At 43.6% G+C, this 20121-nt stretch overlaps 1 protein-coding gene across 1 annotated transcript in view; it reads right to left on the bottom strand.

Moving 5' to 3' along the window:
- The window catches only part of LOC146866105 (guanine nucleotide-binding protein G(q) subunit alpha), a 446860-nt gene that overhangs the window by 90390 nt on the left and 336349 nt on the right, over nucleotides 1-20121 (bottom strand). The window contains exons 4-5 of the mRNA XM_085633332.1: nucleotides 6023-6151; nucleotides 227-356 (exon numbers count right to left, since the gene is read on the bottom strand). Coding sequence (XP_085489458.1) covers nucleotides 227-356; nucleotides 6023-6151 — 259 coding nt within the window. The remainder of the gene's footprint in view (nucleotides 1-226; nucleotides 357-6022; nucleotides 6152-20121) is intronic.

Genomic DNA, 20121 nt, shown 5'->3' with positions numbered 1-20121 from the left:
TATGCTATGCTCACACACAAGCCTCACATGTATAGCCAGTTCTGGTGGCAGTATCGCATCTCAGTATATATTTTGATAGACTTTTTAAGATCAACTGACATATGTTGGATATTTTATGCTACAAACCAGTTTCTTCACTCCTTGTAGTAGCAAAGCTACTCTTTTGTATGAAATCCTGCTAACACAAGTTTCACTGTTCCAGAGGATGCAATCAGCAGCTTCTTACCTCATTGTCAGACTCCACAAGCACTTGATCGTATTCACTAAGGGCGACTAGAAACATAATGGACGTGACGTTTTCAAAGCAGTGTATCCATTTTCTTCTTTCGGATCGCTGGCCCCCCACATCCACCATTCTGGAAAGTAATGAGAACTATATCAAAAACAGTCAAAAATCTCTACATAAGTCCTGTATTTAGGAAGAACAAGTCACCTCAAACATGTTAAACTAATGATTATGAATTGCTAGTGTTAATGTAAACCTTGTCAAACATGGCTACTAAGATCACTCCTGGCTTCCCTACAACTCTTCAAAGTGCTGCCTTTTCTCGTCCCCTCTGTCCACAAGCTCTTTGCCATAAACGGAAATCGAGAATTCAACAGACTTGGCACACTGTCCAGGTGTCAACGGAAATGCGCTGTCAACCTTCTCTAATACCAAAGTGCCATTGAGGTGCAAAAAGCAGAGAGAAGCACTTGTTGCTCTTCTGGAGCAATATGTGTAATGTGGAACCAGAGGAACATAAAGCCTCATCCAGGCACAAGCTACGAGCCCTGCAAGTACAAGAGCGATATCCAGTCCTCTGGGTCCAGAGCAGACAGAACCTGAGCCAAAAGTGAATATTTTGAATTTGTCTTGCCAGTCTTTAAATACCTTCTTTTGGAGGTCCAACATGGGTCTGTGCCTTCCATTCTAGTTGGGTAAAAGAAAGTACAGTAGCAGGAGTAAAGCCCCTCACATTTTTCCTAGTCCAGAACTCTCTTGATGGCTCCCTTGGCCAGGAGTAAATTTACCTCCTGCTTAAAGATGATAGCTTGGTCTGACAAACCTTGAGTGTAGTCAGCTAGACTGAGCACAGGGGATGAAATGAAAGGTAGAGCTAGTCCCTTTAAATGATCTGATGGTCCTCTAGCCGGGGAGATGCAATTGAATTCTGCTGTCTGAGCACTACACTGGTGCCCATGGTGCAAACTACACAGTCTGTGGTATAAATGCAAACATGTAAAACATACTTCTCTGAATCCTACTCATCCAGGATTGTCTGGGCAAAAACTGCCCTTAGTTCCTCTACGATGACTGGCAAGATCTCGCTGTCCTTGTCCCATAGCGTGTGTGCATGTAGTGGCCCAAGACGCTGACGGCATTCAAGACCTTAAGCGGAGGCTAGCTGAAGAGAATAACTTATTTTCAAATTCATCAATAAACTCAGATTCCCTGCTTGGAAAGCATTTGGGTGAACTTTATTTGTTGACACTTGCACAACAAGGCTTTCTGAAGCTGAGTGCTGGGAGAGGAAGAGGGTCGGCTTGGCTTATAAGGCTCAAGCAGTGCCTGATCAGCTGGTCTGACAGATCAGTGTGTGGCCCAATTGTTTTGCAGTTTGTGGGTCTGTTTCTTGGCCCGTTGGGTGTGTTTTCAGTTCCCTGATATAACCACAAACATTGCCTGCAGCAAGCATACATCCATGCAGTCGCCCACACCTAGAAAAATACCCTTACAGTGTATCTTTACAAGTTCAAAACTGGCCCGATTTGCAAATGTGGGCCACATTTTTAGCTATCTGGTTCGCTAATGGGGACACTTTTATCTTAGTTTCTGGACCCATTTTCTGCCCCAGTCCCACACTGGAGAGGAATGCGTGAGCACCAGGAGCTGGCCTGTGTCGCCTGACCACAGGTCCACTGACTAGGAGATCCAAATATGGCTTCATCCACACAGCTAGAAGGGAGATGTAAGAGCTTCACTGAAGGGAAATAAGGGTTATGAAGAGACTGCCCTCAGTAGAAGAATCTTAGTTAATACGTTTGATTTAGTCTTCACAGTAGGCAGTTGTAGGTCAAGGATTTCTGCTGCCCTGTGAAGTGCCACCCCAGTTGGTGGGCCTGGTGGGGATTGAAACTCTGGGGATTGAAACTCTTTCTGGCAAGGTATCCAAACCACTATAATTCAACAGGTCCAAATAGAGCTGCGCATCAGTGTAATGAGGAGGGAGCAAGTTGTCCCCTGCCTCATTATCGCCATTGTGAGGAAGTTTTGGAGCCCCAGGACGAGTCCAAATTGGAGCCTCTGATGGTACTTGCATAGTGCGAGAGGGTGGAGATCGCGTTCCAGTCTGTTTTAAGGTGTCGTAGTGATCTCATAGCATGACCTATGCCTGTCATGGGCCAATATCAGCTCCAGGTATGAGACCAATGGTTGAGTCGGATCCAGCACGGTTGTCATGAGACTGTCTATCGGCCGTTGCACAAATGGGATCAATGTGAAACCTGGAACTGAGGTGGACGTCTGGACCAGCACTGGCAGGGTTCAAAATGGCCATAGGTGAGGTGTTTGGTGCCAGGAACGACCCACTGGCAGCAGTGCAGCTGGTGGCGCCTGCGGCTTCATGGGGGTCTGAAGTCCCAGAGGGAGCCAGGTACAGCATTAAAATTTACAGCATGGCCACTTTGAAGGGATTTACATGCTGCAGGGGCAACAAAGGATTGGGAAATTCGGGGCACAACAGGATCTTCATCGACTGGCTGCCGCTCAAAGTCAGAGGACCTTAGGGAAGAATGCTGGCTGCCGAGCTTCTCGCTGGTTTTGAGTGGTGAGGAGGGGATGAATCGTGGTTGGCCTTCTTGTGCGTGTGACACATTTGGACTTACCTGATGATTCTAAGCGGGACCAGGATTTGGGGCGAGAATGGCCCTGCAATCTGAAGCGAAGCAACCCACCCACTTGGAGTGGGACCGCGGCCTCGAATGAGACCTCTTTTTGTGCTCTGCTCTATCAATTTACTTCCCCCTCTTGGATTGCCTTTGGGTGAACCAGGGAACACTTATCACATGACTAGGTCATATTCCGGAGTGAAGGTACCAGAGAAGCACATCATGAGGTTCCGTGACCAACATCTGCTTCCTTCAGTCACGGCATAGCTTTAATCCTACTTTTTCCCTGGCACACCGTTTTGAAATCTGGAATCCTCAGAAAACCAGTGAGTTGAGTGTACAGCTCTGGGTAAACGTTGAAGGGTGCAGGAAGGAAGGACCTGACATGCCATTGGGGGATGGGCATATATGTCACTTTTGGGGCAGCGTGAGACCATAGGTGAATTTGACAGGGCCATCTGTCAGCACGCGACTGCAATTGCTACTGAAAATCCAGATCTAGACTGATGCCTTGGAATACTCCCAAGGTGCAGAATCATCAATTGGAAGTAGCTATCAGAAAGGCGCGTGCACATGCGCAGCCAGTTGCAGGCGTCTGATCAGAGGTAAAGTACTTGACATGAGGATTAAATACAGAGTAGGAGCATTTTTTGGGAGGTCACAATTTTTTTTAGCCTTTTTTTCTTTTTTCTAAATAGATATTTGCAGTTATGCCTTCAGATGATGACCTACAATTAAACTCCAGATGGAGGGAAATATGCTAAGGAAGAAAGGCACACAGGGACAAGGCAACCAGTGTTTTGACTTTTGCTGGTTTCCGTGACAAAACTCTGAGCAGTAGGAGAGATCTTCAAACAATTCAACACGTGACTCCGTATGCCTAAAAAATACAGAGATCAGCAAAAAACTGTCTCAAAAGAAGGACTCTGGAAAATCACAAATCAGTCGCTTATTGTGCCACATTTCCTCAGCCAGGCTTTAAAACCAGGATTCAAAGTTTTTGAATGTCATTGATGATCACATATCAAAAACAAAGTTTAGTCACTTTCCCGATAACATCGGTCATGCCCCTGCGTCCTATCAAAGGGAATGCACTTTAGGAACACGTGTATCCTCTGGCAACAAATCAGAATCCACTAAGATACATACCGGCCTTGCCTGCATCATCGTAAGTGCCCATTTCTTGCCACAGGCTACCTCAGCTTTAGGTTTCCAGAACAACGAAACACTAAAGGCCAAAGGCAATCAATGGATGCACAAAACATAAATATATCGAATATGTACTATTAATCAGAACGTATTGCTATCTTTGCTCATCTGAGATTCTCTCAAGGAACCACAAATCTAACCAGCAGAATCCAGAACCAGAGGCTCATGGCGAGAGTTCCTAATAAAATCTAACAAAAGATGCTTCACAGCCCTTGGAGGAGTATTGATTAAAGGCTTCAGGACGTCGTCTCCATCAATATCTATAATCCATCTATAATTTATGACTATAGGAATATGTATTAAAAGGGAATGTCTCAAAAATGAAAAATCCGAGCAATTTAACTTTGAAATAGTTAAATCTTCAAGGACTGCCAACTTCTACCACAAAAAAGGGAATTCATGTAAAGCATTAAATGCATCATTCTTAAACTCTCATTTATGTAAAATTCAACAAAAAGACTCTTCCCAAATTGAATTAAAACGTCTCTCTGATTCGAGTTTTATTTAAGCAAAGGACAAATTCAGTTTGGTGAAAACGTATATGTTTGGAGTGAGTGGATTTTTTTTTACAATGAATTACTTTACACCCCAAAAAAATCTGTACATTATCAATCACTGCAAGCACAAAGCCAGGTAATGCTACCACCATATTTGCCCATGAATTTTGCTCCTCTGTCGTTGCCTTTTAGACACAATGGACACTGAGCTAAAAGGACTAGCAGTAAATAATTTAAAGGATTAGCAGGAAAGGTCTGCATTGCCAGATTGTAGACAAGGTATATAAACCTTGAACAGTGAAAGCTAAGACAGTCATGTTCTGATGATGAGGTGTGACGGATGAGTCGACACTATGAAGCTTGAAACCTCTATCAGCTGTGGACCGAAATGAGTTTCACCATAAGTATTTTGGAGGCCCTGGGAAAGATTATTTTTAAGGCCCTTGAATGGGATACATTTAATTGTATCACCCATTTCCAGCTGATTCTAGCCTGCATGATGCCAAACAATATTCGTTTATATGTTAGCCTTTAACAGGCTCCCAAAAACTGTTGAAATAGGTCTTGCCCAGAAAATGGGTTAGAGAGACAGAGTCTGAAACAGAGCTAGTGAGGGAGAGAGGTTTAGAAAGAGAAATCGAATAGACAGAGTTCAAATAGAGAAAATGTTTGTTTTCGCCAAAGGACCCTTTGAAGGTGGGGGACCTCGACAATTGCCCACTTTGCTCATTCCTTGGAACGTCAAAATGTTGAAATACAAAAACATCAAGGCAATAAGTCAGGATTGTAAGATTCTGATCTTCCAGGGTAAAGGAGCATGCAGCATGTGGAATGCAAAAGTGCCCTTCAGCATGGCATTGACACTTGCCGGAAATGCTGAGGATATGTGCAGGATCACACGTTGACATCACAAGGAAGAAACAGTCCACCTCAACTCAAGCTAACCCTCCAATCACGCATTTTATGTATTTGTGCCTTTAACCCTATAAAAATGCTCCACTGCCATTTAGCTAGGTTCCACTAAAAATATACTACATACAAATATACATACATACATACATGCATTCACCTTCTTAAAAGGGTTGTGTGAAATGCCACTTGATGGCTGACTGAGACTTAAAGAAAGTTTGTCCATAACAAATAGAAATGCTGTCTTTCCAAAAATCACACTCAACATCTTCCAAAATCAAACTTAACACTAGTGAAAGCAAACTACAACTTCATTGTCATTTCATTGACTGTTGTATATGATTTTGAATGCAAAAACTGAAGAAACAAACTGCTGACGTTTTTTAAACATTTAAATATACCCTGGTCAATAATATATACCCGACCTGACTAGGATTTTCATGGCAGTAAATAGCATACACAACATAGCATACAGCACACAATATTCAACCAATAAGATAACAGTTCAACCGGATGTTGGGGGTCACGTTTTCTACCTGAAAATGACGCTTTGTAAGTCGAAGGGATACTCAATGATGCCTGTGGTTGGGACTCGAACTCTAAGTACATCTTGCTGGGAAGGCAGATAGGAAGGAGATGCGATGCGGTCCAGGTCGTTAAGGTAGCTGAAGAGGGAGAAAAAACAAGAATGAAAAGATGGTCACATCATTATCACACTGATGCATGGGTTATATACATACTTGGACCAGGAGAGCACAAGGGTGGTGGCGAACACCATTGTGATCTCGTCTCAAGTCACACTGGGAAGGAGCCTTCTGGAAACCTCATCCACAACTAAACACGTCCACAGACGTCAGACATTTTTATCATTGGTACAGAAAACAAGCTTCTTCAAGGAAGCCCACACTTCACTGGGCCACCTGTGAATAGGTGATATCAGTTGTAAGGTAGAAAAGGACCATTAGCCCGGCGCCCCCTTTCCTCCGGCACCAATACCCTAAATGGCCGTTGTGAAGTTTATAGTATCCTTAAAGAGGTTAGTAACAATTAATTGTCCCACATTCATGGTCCAGTTAAAATGGTTTCTTTATTTGATGAAGTTATGTTCTTCCAATTAAATCATATTCTTCCAATTAATTGGTTCTTTACATCTCTCAATAAATCGGAACATACATAGTCAACATGTATTTCAAGGAATCTCCGATTTCTCTAGGCTGCAAATTAAACAAAGATTTCTTAAACTCCAACCGCAACCTATAATGAACACAAAGTTAAACGAATCCGAAGAAAAAGGACTACACTCTGCCACTATGTTCCAAAGCTTAGTCAAGTTCATGCACCTTATAAAATACTACACACAAACCAGGTAGGGACTTATGTAGTCTCCTTTTGTCTAATAGGTTTGACACGGATAACGTTTATTTCTAATCCTATTAGGAATGAGTAATGCATAGAAATCCAAAGGAATGCAATTGACCTAAACCACAAAGTTTTAAAAATAATCCAGATGAACTCCCCAGTATATGGTATCAAAATAATATTTGAACATTCACACACTCTAATTTATAAGGTGATCAAAAATATAAAACATCTTAAACTCAAATTCCCATTATTTCTTAAATGCATATTTAAAAATCTAAAGGTGCGGGTAGGTGAGGATGTAGGTGAATAAGAATGTATACTTAGCTTTTTGTAGTATAATATATATTACCTACTGGCGGTCGCCAGTAGGTAGATATAGTTAGGGCCTATTTTCCATAGGAAATCAGCTATTCCCAATAACTTTGGCGCCGATTGGCGAATCTTCGCGAAATTTTCAAAACTTTAGGCCAGCTCCGGTCCGCTCCTATCCTGAAAGTCTCGGGATGATTCGCGTAGCGGGGGCCGAGAAAAAAAGGGGGGTCCCAAAACGTGTTTTCCCCATGCAATTTCCAATAGGACCTTTAGCCGCAGCTACAGCCCGAACTGCTGAACGGAATTATACCAAATTTGGCAAAGAGGTAGTCCTCAGTTCAGACTCGTGCCTTTTGCTTAAATGGTGTCAATCTGTTCAGTAGTTCCTGAGAAAAACAAAATCAAAATCACATATATATCTGGGCGGAGCCTAAACACACATCTCATCGTGAGATCTGATTGGCTGTCAGCACTTCATCCAAGAAGTGTTGGCAGCCATCTTGGGACCAATATACATGATAGCACCTCATTAAAAAGCATTGCAGTTAATAGAAGGTTTTAAGACTTTAGTTACATTATAAATCATTTGTTGATGGTATCATACTCATTTTAGGAATTCTGGTGTGTTCTAAGGTGATTTTACAATGTGAAAAAGCCTTCTGCTGGGATATCATGAATCATGTTTGAGAGAAAAATATTTTCTCATGCTTTTCCCACAGAGGTTTGGAAGGTGATCTATAAGCTAACCTGAGAGCATATTTTCTGTAAATTCACATTATCTTTCTCAGTCATGTGAGAATGAAGTCTGACATTCTCAGTAAAACATGTACATCCAACATGATTCCTTTGTGTTCTACTGCAGCTCCTCAGAGTGTTCTAAAGAACAACTAGAGCGCTAACAGTCCAACTAATGAGAAACGTATGGCACATCTGAAGCCATCTTGATTGGAATAAAGTGGTAACTCTTAAAACATTTAATTAAAAAAAATGATATGCATATATATGTGCATATGGGTGCGTGTAGAGAGAGGTAGAGGTGTAGAGGTAGAGAGGTAGAGAGTAGTAGAGAGAGAGGTAGAGAGGTAGATAGAGCATGAGTAATAGAGAGTAGAGAGTTAGTAGTAGAGAGTAGAAGAGAGAAGCAGAGAGGGAGTAGTAGAGTGAGTAGTAGAGAGTAATAGAGAGTAGTAGAGAGTAGTAGAGAGTAGTAGGAAGAGAGTAGTAGAGAGTAGTAGAAGAGAGAGTAGTAGAGTGAGTAGCAGAGAGTAGCAGAGAGTGAGTAGTAGAGAGTGAGTAGTAGAGAGTGAGTAGTAGAGAGTGAGTAGTAGAGAGTGAGTAGTAGAGAGTGAGTAGTAGAGAGTGAGTAGTAGAGAGAGAGTATTAGAGAGAGAGTAGTAGAGAGAGTAGTAGAGAGAGTAGTAGAGAGAGTAGTAGAGAGAGTAGTAGAGAGAGTAGTAGAGAGAGTAGCTGGGAGTAGTGGAGAGTGAGTAGTAGAGGGTAGTGGAGTAGTGGAGAGTAAGTAGTAGAGAGTGAGTAGTAGCTAGAGAGTAGTAGAGAGTGAGTAGTTGAGTGAGTAGTAGAGTGTGAGTAGTAGAGTAGTAGAGAGTGAGTGATAGAGAGTAGTAGAGTAGTAGATTGAGTAGTAGAGTAGTAGAGAGTGAGTAGTAGAGAGAGTAGTAGAGTAGTTGAGAGAGAGTAGTAGAGAGTAGTAGAGCGAGTAGTAGAGAGTAGTACAGAGCGAGTAGTAGAGAGTGAGTAGTAGAGAGTCAATAGTAGAGAGTCAATAGTAGAGGGAGAGTAGTAGAGAGTGAGAAGTAGAGAGTAGTAGAGTGAGTAGTAGAATAGTAGAGAGTGAGTAGTAGAGAGTAGTAGAGAGTGAGTAGTAGGGAGTAGTAGCGAGTGAGTAGTAGAGAGTCAGTAGTTTAATTTAAAAGGAACACAATGAGGGGGTTCATTTTGCCATAGAAATTATGATTAGGGCTGAAAAAACATAAATTAGGGCACATTTTGATTGACTTCTCAAATCCTCTTCTATTTCATTAAATAATTCTGACATGCAGACTGAAACATGCACTTTCAATACCAGCAGCAGACTTCCCTGGTGAGCAGTAGCTTTACTACAGTGATCTAATAAGCAACTAGAGTGCTAACATTCCGAATTTATGGCAAATGTGTGACATCTGAATGCCTTCTTAATGGAATCAAAGTAAAAAACAAAGTATTTCCTACTGAGGAGACTGTAGTAAATGAGGAAATTAGGAAAGTTCATAACAAATAAGTCTCCCAAGATGGCCACCAGAGACAAAAGAGCCCAAATGTAGCACAAATATCACCCAGATGTAGCCCAAGTATAGTCCAATGACAGAATGTCCCAGAGTGTTCTAACGAACAACTAGAGCGATAACAGTCTTACTTATGACAAAAGTATGGCACACCTGAAGCCATCTTGATTGGAATAAAGTGGTAACACTTAAAACATTTAATTTGCAAAGGAACAAAATGAGGGGGTTCATTTTACCATAGAAATTATGATTAATGCTGCAGAAAGAAAAATTAGGTCACATTTTGACTTCTCAAATCCTCTTCTATTTCATTAAAAAATTCTGACATGCAGACTGAAACATGCCCTTTGAAAAGCAGCAGCAGACTTCCCTGGTGAGCAGTAGCTTTACTACAGTGATCTAATGAGCAACTAGAGTGCTACCATTCAGAATTTATGTGTGACACATCTGAATGCCTTCTTGATGGAACCAAAGTAAACCAGCATTGAAAATGCAATAGGTCTCACCCAGGGCACCCACTCACATCTGTTGAAGACTGCAGGGGAAGTCTCAATGCCCTTGCAGTCACTGCCGGCTCCTTGCCTCCTGCCAGCTAACAATGGAGCTCCCTGTGTCCAAAAGCAATTCTGTTCCACTTCCAGAAAGCAAGAGCATTTTCGATGCTCTCATTTGCTGGAAGCTGATTTTTTGCGGTGGCTTGGCGGGAGCGGTAAAGCTCCAGCCAAACCACATCAAACTGCTATGTCCCGGGGGTGGGTAACCCAGGACATAACAGGAGTCGGCCCTGGGGGGTGGCGGTACCCAGGGACATGTATGGCTCCTGGAGGGGGGCCCTGTGTCCCCCTTCCTTTCTTCAATTTTGCCCCGGGGAGGTGGTGGTCCACAGGGCTGTGAGGTTGGTCTGCAAGAACCCCCGCATTCTATTTAAGACAAGCCCCAAGAAGATGTCAATGCCCAGGGCTGCGGGGGGGGGGGCACCCCCGCACTGTTTAAGGATAAAGCCAGTCACCGGTGGGCTGGCTCCACGTGGCTCCCACCCAGTCAATAAAATTAAAGTCCCAGGGAGGTGACAGCCCCTGGGACTGCGGGGGGGGCTCCAAGAGGCCCCCATTTATCATTAAACAAGCCCAGGGATGGTAGTGGTCCCAAGGGTATTACTAAGCCCCAGGATGGGGGCCAGTGCACCTCCTTCCTTTATCATCCAAATGCCCCCGGGACCCGGCCTACCTGGGGGCAAAATATTTAAGAGACTATGCTTCATTTTTGTTATATTTTTGGCGGGATATGTGGATCCCACTGAAATATATATTATCTAATGCTTTTTAGGTCCTGGGGGTTGGTCCCTGTGGGACCCGCCCACGCCCAAGAGACCTAGGGAGTCTGGTAGGTTATTTCTACCGAAGAACCATAATGCACTTTGCGTAAACGCCCGATGGGCGGGACATTATCAGCATACTTAATTAAGCAAGATGTGCCGCTTTCTCTTCAAGCAGCCGTGTCAGTGAGCAAGGGCAACGATGGCCGAAACGTTTGACGGATTGGTGGCTGTTTTAATTGAGCTGTGCTGTACGAAGTTTGTTGAAGTGCTGCCTGCGAATAAATAAGTTATATAAGTCACGCCGGCGTGAGGCCTTCAAATGTTGGGTGCTTCTTTTGGTGGATTTACTACGGCCTGCGCCAGGTCGGGAAGGCCCCCCCGCGGAGGTGCGGGTCCAATGTTGCTGTTACTAAAGCGGTACAGGTGGAACGACGTGCTACGATTCGTCAGGCATAAGTAAGCATGCCAACAGCCTCGTAAGTTGCCCAGCGACCCACTGTGGTCTTTAAAAACTGTAAGAAAGAGATGGTAAAGCGGCACCCCAAATGGGTTTATTGTGACAAAAACTGCAAGAACCATAATGCACTTTGCGTAAACGCCCAATGGGCAAGACATTGTCAGCATACTTAATTAAGCAAGATGTGCCGCTTTCTCTTCAAGCAGCCGTGTCAGTGAGCAAGGGCAACGATACCCGAAACGTTTGACGGATTGGTGGCTGTTTTAATTGAGCTGTGCTGTACGAAGTTTGTTGAAGTGCTGCCTGCGAATAAATAAGTTATATAAGTCACGCCGGCGTGAGGCCTTCAAATGTTGGGTGCTTCTTTTGGTGGATTTACTACGGCCTGCGCCAGGTCGGGAAGCCCCCCCCGCGGAGGTGCGGGTCCAATGTTGCTGTTACTAAAGTGGTACAGGTGGAACGACGTGCTACGATTCGTCAGGCATAAGTAAGCATGCCAACAGCCTCGTAAGTTGCCCAGCGACCCACTGTGGTCTTTAAAAACTGTAAGAAAGAGATGGTAAAGCGGCAACCCAAATGGGTTTATTGTGACAAAAACTGCAAGAACCATAATGCACTTTGCGTAAACGCCCAATGGGCAAGACATTGTCAGCATACTTAATTAAGCATGTTGTGCCGCTTTCTCTTCAAGCAGCCGTGTCAGTGAGCAAGGGCAACGATACCCGAAACGTTTGACGGATTGGTGGCTGTTTTAATTGAGCTGTGCTGTACGAAGTTTGTTGAAGTGCTGCCTGCGAATAAATAAGTTATATAAGTCACGCCGGCGTGAGGCCTTCAAATGTTGGGTGCTTCTTTTGGTGGAGATATATATATATATATATATGTTAGAATTATATTGAGCCAGCAGCTGCACTTGTGTGAAAGTTTGGTGCTAGCTGATCAAGGGAATACAAATTTGCAAGGATGAGGCCTGGCCCCAAAATATTGATTTCTCAATTTTAACTTTCATAGGGGGTGTAGGAAAGGCTGCTGAATGAACTGCTGGGCAGAATATCAAATAAAAACACACGTTCCATTTTTTCTTGTGTGCTTTTCCTTATATGGTGCAAAACCGTTCAGTAGCTTTACAAAGAAAACTTATAGTTAGTTATCAGTGAAGCTATACAATCTGCAGACTTCACAGTTTTATGAATAAACATGGATGAGAACTGACTGTGCAGCACGGTGAATTATCAACTTACAGGATGACCAGCGTCTGCCTTGAAGTCTGCAGACATCATTATGGAAACAATGTTCCTAGGGTCATGGAATGAGTCATCTCCCCCATCCTCCTCCAAGAACTGTGCAGCCATCCTCTCCTGTGCGCTACCTTAAGGCATGTGCCCTGGGGTTGACTGCAGGGTTTGGTCAGAGCAGGGCCGGCTTTAGTGCTAGTGGCGCCCAGAGCGACAATGTTTGTTGGCACCCTCCAGTGACCTCCTTCGCTACGGATTCCTTCACTACCATCCTTTAACAGTTCTTCTCAAGTCTCCATAACCACTCTCTCACACATGCATTTCTGCATGCGGCACCTTGATGGCAGGTAAAAGCTCACTGTTCTATATTAGGATTTAAACTTATAAAAGCTGTACCCCACTGAACTATTTACATTATATGTACTTTGTGATCTGCATGGTAGACGTTCATTGCAGGAGGCACATTTACCCCCTGTTCTACTTTATGATGAATCAAAACTTAGATCTCTCTCCAGCAGGAACATTAATCCCCAGAGTTATCGTGACCTTTTTATAGTTGACTGGTAATTGCTAGAGGCAAAGAAGTTGCATCCGGTGCTTTTACATGCACAATATATTTGAAAACACAAGGCCCCCCCCCCCCCCCCCCTGAAAATCAGTGCCGGGTGCGGTGGCATTGGTCCGCCGCTTAGAGCAAGCTCAAGGTCAGAGTACAGAAATTGGCCATAAGCAGGGGCGGTTGGCCACAGAGCATTTGCCTATGGATAGGCTCTGCACCCTACCTCCTGTGAGGCCCAATCCTCACTGTAGCCACGGCTGTGTACAGCAAAGGCTGGCTGTACAGCCTGTCATGCACGCACGTCTCTTGGGGAGCATTTCACCAACCGATTAATTTAACCAGCCTACACTTATTGGCAATGTCAGCACATGTTGTCAGAAATACGTAGTTCTTCATGTATATTCAAGTATGGTATTAGTGTTAAGCCAAACAGTTAAATAAATCACTCCCTTTTAAATAATTAAGTTTCACAAAGGAAGCACACAACCTAAGCTGCAATTTGTTCGGTATAAACAGTTTTGAGCGGCTGTGGAGGTACCCAACAGCACACTGCTATAGGGGCCGCCCTAAGATGCACGCCCAATGCCAAAACGGTTTCTGCCAGCAGCCCCGAGCCACAGGTTACTTGCCCCCCCCCTTTTGCAATCTAACCCACGAACACCAGTGAAAATTCTGAGAGCGCATGAGGCCCTACTTCCACATCTTCAGCCTGAAGTGATCTTGCGGACTTCTTTCTTCATTGGTGCCTCCTATTTAGCCTCACCCTAATCCTGATGAAGACCCCACTCTCAAGGTGCAAAGTTTCCTGTTCTTTATGGGGGTCGAAACGTTGACATTGTTTTGTTGTATTGTCAAACAGGGATGACAGAGATTCGATATCTGCATCAATTCATCTTATGATTTGTCATATATGTGCTGGCCAGTCGTCTGGCTGGATAGGGTGTAAATAATATTAATTGCTGATGTATATATGAGCACTACCTTTCCTCTTCACATCACTATCACAAATCCCTCCCTTGCACTTGCCACCCTACCTTTAGTTCACCTGTTTTTTCAAAAAAATTTTAAACGTGAAATACGTTGTACCTTATAATTTGATTAACTCCGGTTTTGTGATAAAATAAAATCACAACCATTTTGGGTACAATTTAATGGTTATGTCGGATTTTTGATTAGATAACCAGAATCTTTTCTATTTATATGTGGTTTGACTGTTCTCTACTGTGACACTAACTTTTGTACCACTTTTTACCCGAGTCCAGTGGCCTATCGGGTTACCCCATTGCTATAAAACTCAATGTCAACAATGTGCAGCCAGATCCTGCCAATGGCTCCACTACTGCATCCGCAGGAGCCAGGGCTAGACTGGGAACCCAAAGCAGCCCTGGCAATTTTGTCTGACCAGCTACCAATAGGTGGTGGGGGCAAGAAGGACATGCAGGTGTGAAGCACTGCTTCTTTTGTTACGGGTGGGGGAGGGGGCCGATATTGCAGCACCCTGCAAAATTGGCCCCCAGACACAAAACTGCCCTCCCCTCCACTGCTGCAAAGCCAACCCCCATTCTTCCAGCCTACCAGGGAAACGCCTGATGCCAGCTACGCCAGTCAGGCCCTGGCAACAGCAAGCTTCGACGCACACTTAGGATCTGCATGTTAACCACTAACTAGGGTGACCAGGTGTCCCGGATTTGCCGGGGTAGTCCCTTTTTTTAACAGCTGTTCCAGCAAAGTTGGTTCATGTCCCGGTTTTTAGACAGGGTCAACTCAAAACCGTGAGAAACACTTTTTTAGGTGTTCCAAATCAGTGCTAGTTAGCAGCTTTTATAAGTAAGCAATGTAATTAATAGGTATGATGCTGGTTTAAAAAATTACATTGTATTTATTGTCTTAGTGCCTCTTCCGTGTGCGGGTTGATGAGGGTTGTCCTTCTCCGGTCCTGATGAAACGCCAAGGATCGTTCTAACCACTTAAGGCGTGAAACATGTCGACCACTTTGTAAGCTACCTTAGACACATTACGTCTTGATAGGTAACTATTAACCTACGGGTTTTTTACTATACCAAGGGTACCTCTTTATTAAAACATTCCCTACCTGTGGTAACCCTTAGGTATTTTTATCTCACTTTGCACACACTACCCCTATCACTGATCTTGGCACTTCCCCTCCACATACCCGCCTGCACCCATCGGCAGGTCTCGAAAAGATCTCCGCTAAAGAGACCCTTCGGGGGACCCGTAGGGCATTGCACCGCCGGCCCGACGAGGAGAACACGCCCGATGATGAAGCATGACATCCTTCGGGGTGTGTGAGGGCAACAAGAGACACCCTATGTCTCCCCCCACCCTTAGTACCATATCCTAGACCCCTTTTCTTTTTTCCTCTCTTAACCTGAGGGTGGATACCGGTCGATCTTTGACCACATCCACCTCGGAACAGTACCTCCTTAGTGATTACCGGTTGTCCTTCTTTGCCACTTCCTTGGTATAAAATTGTAGTTTTTCCTCTATTTTTGTGATATGTCCCGGTTTTTGGGTCGCATGGTCTTGTCACTCTACCACTAACAGATTAAGGGTTTACTTGTTAGCTTTTCCTTGAATATTTAAATAGAAGGGTTGATGAAAGCTGCTTCTTCCGCCTAATTTCCGAATCAAGCGTTGGTAAAGCCAATAGGTTTTGGTATTTCATAAGTGAACATGCTTCTTAATGGACTGAAGTCTCTGTGGAAAGGCAAGTAAGTAAGGGAGCGACTGTGACAGTGTCAACGGATGAATAAGTACCTGAATAAATGGTCGAGTTATTGCAAGGATGGGTGAGTGCAGGGATGAACGAGTGAAAGCATGGGTTGACTACTGGATGAATAGGATAGTGATAAAGTAGATGGCTGGATGCAAATAGGGGACAACAATCCTACAAGCTGAAGCCTCAGACAGTACTAATGAGGTCATAAAAATGACAAGAATTACCAACACCATGGCAATGTGAACGTTACAGAAGGGCTGGCATACGTTATTTTATCAATGTACTGCTCATTACTGCACTCTCAATTCCTTTGCTTAGTGCTGTTGCACTGCATAGAAATAATATATGTATAGAAATATGATAGATTATTTGCCCCATTACACAGCTCTGCATATTATTGTTGCACTGCATAGTGCTTTGTAACGCATAGTATTGCACTGTATAGTACCACATTTGTAGAGCATTGCATGCCATAGTATTTTGCAATATTGTACAGTTCAGGCTCGGGTAGCACAGCTTTGTACGGTATTGATGCAGTGCACAATGTTGTTGTATAGTATTGTTGAGCGGTATTGCTGCACTGTATACTATTGCTGCATTGCACAGTATAGCCATTTCTAGCACTGCACCGGTATAAATTGTCAATCTCTGAGGCTGGTCCCTGGGGTACTTAGATGTAGTAGAGCCAAGAGCCAGGGAGAAGAGAAAGCCAGGCAGGAGCCATGCCCTGCAACGCAGACGGAGGACGAGCTCACCGGAGCAGTCACTTCCGATGACACAACCGCACAGTGCAGTGAACTCAAAAGTTAAATCTGTTATGGGTATTATTACCAGGCAACGAAAGATCACTTTAAAATCAGAGTTTCTCAACAAAAGGCAGTGCTTAAAAGAGAAAATACATTCTTACAAACTGCATAATTCTTCAGAGATCAAGTCTATTGCATTTCTTCCAGAATATAAGGTGAATGTATTCTTGAGCTAGGATTGTACGTATGTATATCTTGTGTAAATAACTGTAGAAATGCAGCTTCTGTATAAATAAATATGGTTATTCCATGAGAGCTCGAACAAACAAGGACACCAGTAGCTGTGACCCAAGGCAGCAGAGACGTGAAGCTCCCCCTGAACTGTAGCAAGGGTCAAAGTCATGACCCAGGTGCAGGAGAAGATTGACCCAGAGGACCCACTGGACTGGGAGGGGAATCCCCTTGTGCAATATGGCAGCAAGTGAACATCTTTATGTAGCAGCCATATTAGATGAGGGGAGCCCTTTGGAATTATGCAATGGAACCCCACTAGACTCAGAGGGATTCCATCATGTAAGATGGCCATGCGTCTGCGTCACACCATGGTGATCATCACAAACAATGGATATTGCCCACAGCAGAAAGACACTGTATGGTAAAATTGTGCATATCATATGCGGAGGCATGCGGAGACTTCTGTACAGCTGGTTTGGTGCACTGGCAGTGATTGGAGGGAAAGGGTGGGACTCATACTGCAATTACAGAGGAGGACTAATTTTCAGACAATCATCACTGCAAAGTCTATGTAAACCTCTCGTGGACTGTACCAAATGTAAAAGAGGGCTGACTAAAAGCAGCTAGTGGCTTAAGAGGTTTTGATCCCAACCCAACTTGGTTACTATTCATCACATATGGTCTTTAGCTGCACTAGATCCAAAGTAGAGAACAGTGTAAGACCAGAGGAAACAGCCTGCGCCTCGTATATGATGACTCCGAATCCAGGAGCGTTCAAACTTTAAAAAACAATAGTGACACACTTTTTAATCTCTAAATCACCAATACAGATTAGTTTATCTATCTATATGGCTCAAAAATTCTAATGTGCAATTTGTTGGAAAATGACAAACTACATATTTTAAAGCTATATTTTTCATACAAAAAACACCAAGCCATTAGGTTGAAATGATTCGCAAAGCACTGAGCAAATGCGACTTTTGGAGACAGGGCTGCCACAGTCACCCACAGGGCTATTCGAGTAGGTGGAAAGCCCCAATACAAAGTTGGTGACTAAATAGAGGGGAAGTTATAGTAAGGAATTTGGTGGTTTTAGATAGGCCTGGGCAAAGTTTTCAGAATTCAGCTTACCGGAACTCTGTGAAGAGACCAAAGAACTCTGCCACCCTACGCAGAGTCCCGCAAGCGGCGGCAGGCGTTACGAACGCCGTTCACGCTGATTTTTAGCACCAGGTGTTCGTCCCGGGCTGTAAAATCAGAGCGACTGCACCACGCGCAGCGCAAGAGGGTGCTGCTTTTTTCTGCCACTTGAGTAGATGTTCTACTCTAGCGGCAGCTTCCTCAACGCGAACGGAAGGTCTCTCAACACAAGCGGTAGCGACCATCCGCGACCACCCGCATTGAGAAATCACCCCGGGAGGAGGTCTGGAGTACGATTTTCCTCACTCATGCTCGCTAACTACACATTGGCGAGCGAAGAAAAAACTCCGCTCCACAGAGTTTTTCAGAACTCCACGCACTACACAGATTGGGAAAAACTCTGCAAACTCCGTGGGCGGAGCAGAATTTCATGCCCAGGCCTAGTTTTAGAGACACATATGCAGGAAAAAAAATACCCTTTTGCCTTTTTATGCACGCGGAAAAGTGTGAAGGTTTGGAAGTAATCGGTTACTATCAGGAGTCATGCTGCCAAATTCAAGGTTTGTAGAGTTGGATGTAGGATCTTATCCTGAATTCTGGATAGGAAGTCTGATCTGAGTGGAAGACATCTGCGGTATGTCAGATAATTGGAGAAGATCTGTGTACCACTACTGTCTCGGCCAATCCGGTGCGATTAGAATCTTTAGCTTCAATCTCTGTAATTTTTGGATCCCTAGCGGTATTAGTGGTATTTATGTTAAAGTGTAGGCAAATGGAGTTGACTAGTTAATCAAAAGGGCACTGCCCAATGAGCGTAGTTCTGGTACCCTGGATGCGAAGTCTCAGCTTTTTTTGTTTTGTGCCATGGAAAATAAAATAAATCTAATGTTAGTGTACCTCATTCTGCGAAGATGTGCTATATTACCTTATCGTTGAGAACCCATTCGTGTTGTTCTTCGTGATAAAGACTGAGAAAATCTGCTTAGACATTTTGAATTCCTGTTATGTGAAAGGCTGCAAGTGACAATCCTCTTGCTAGTGCCCAGTTCCACATTGCTTGAGCCTGAAGTGACAATTGTCTTGATTTTGTTCCCCCTTGTCTGTTGATGTAATACATCGTCATCGTATCGTCTGTTTGAATCATCAGATCCTTGGAGGTGAGGGATGGTACGAAGTCCTTGAGAGCTAGATGCACCGCTTTTAGTTCTAGCAAGTTTATGTGGTAAGGCTTTTCATTTTGTGACCTCAGGCCCTAAAATTGTGAAGTGGTTCATATGTGTGCCCCATCCGGAGAGTGAAGTGTCCATGATAATAGTTTGTGAAGATGTGAAAATTAACTCCTACTAGCAGATTGTGAGGTATGGACCACCAGGTCAGAGATTGCTGGGCATTGTCTGTTAAATATACTCGCTCTTCCCAGTGTCCCGTTTTTTGTTACCATTGATGCTCTAGATAATATTGAAGAGGTCTCATGAAGAGTCTTGCATTTGTGTCTATGAATATGCAGGATGCCATGGACTGTAGGAGGGATGCAGTTTGACTTGTTGAATTAAGTCTGCACATTTCTTCTGTATTGATAATACGGTCTTCTCCAAAGGATACACTTTTGAGTATCTATTTTTGCACCGTAAAAAATGAGGCACTGTACTGGTGTGGCGATCGATTCATTGAAGTTTATTTGCGTGCCTAGTCTGTACAGTAAGTTTGTTGTAGTGTTAAAGTCTTTCTTCACTTTCCACAGAGAGTCTGCCTTTACTAGCCAATTGCTGAGATAACGATACACAAATATTCCTATTTTTCTCAAGTGAGCAGCAACTACTGTCATACATTGAGATGGTTCAAGGAGCTGATTTTAGACTGAATGGAAGAACATATTGATAGCGCCCATTCCCTACCAGAAAGCTTATATATTTTCTGTGAGTACAGGAAACTGGATTGTGAAAGTACACATCCTGTAAATCTATTGCACATAACCAGTCACCTTTTCTTATATATGTATAGATTTGATGAAGGGTCAACATTCAGATTTTTTCTTTTTTGATAAATTTGTTAAGAAATCGGAGATCCAGTATCTGTCAAAATTGTATGGGATGACTTGCCTTTTGGACCAGAATATATCCTGAGTATATACCTTTGTTGATCTGGCTTGAAGGAACCTTCTATATTGCTCGTTTTTGTAGTAGTAAATAAGTCTTGTGTTGTAGACTGGTTAAAAGACCAGCTGAAAAAGGCCTTGTTCAGACTGGTGGA

The sequence above is a fragment of the Triturus cristatus genome, chromosome 2_1 (genome assembly GCF_964204655.1).
Source record: "Triturus cristatus chromosome 2_1, aTriCri1.1, whole genome shotgun sequence".
Taxonomy (NCBI): Eukaryota; Metazoa; Chordata; class Amphibia; order Caudata; family Salamandridae; genus Triturus; species Triturus cristatus.
Note: the sequence above shows the minus strand (reverse complement) of the source record. Positions and strands in the feature narration are given on the sequence as shown.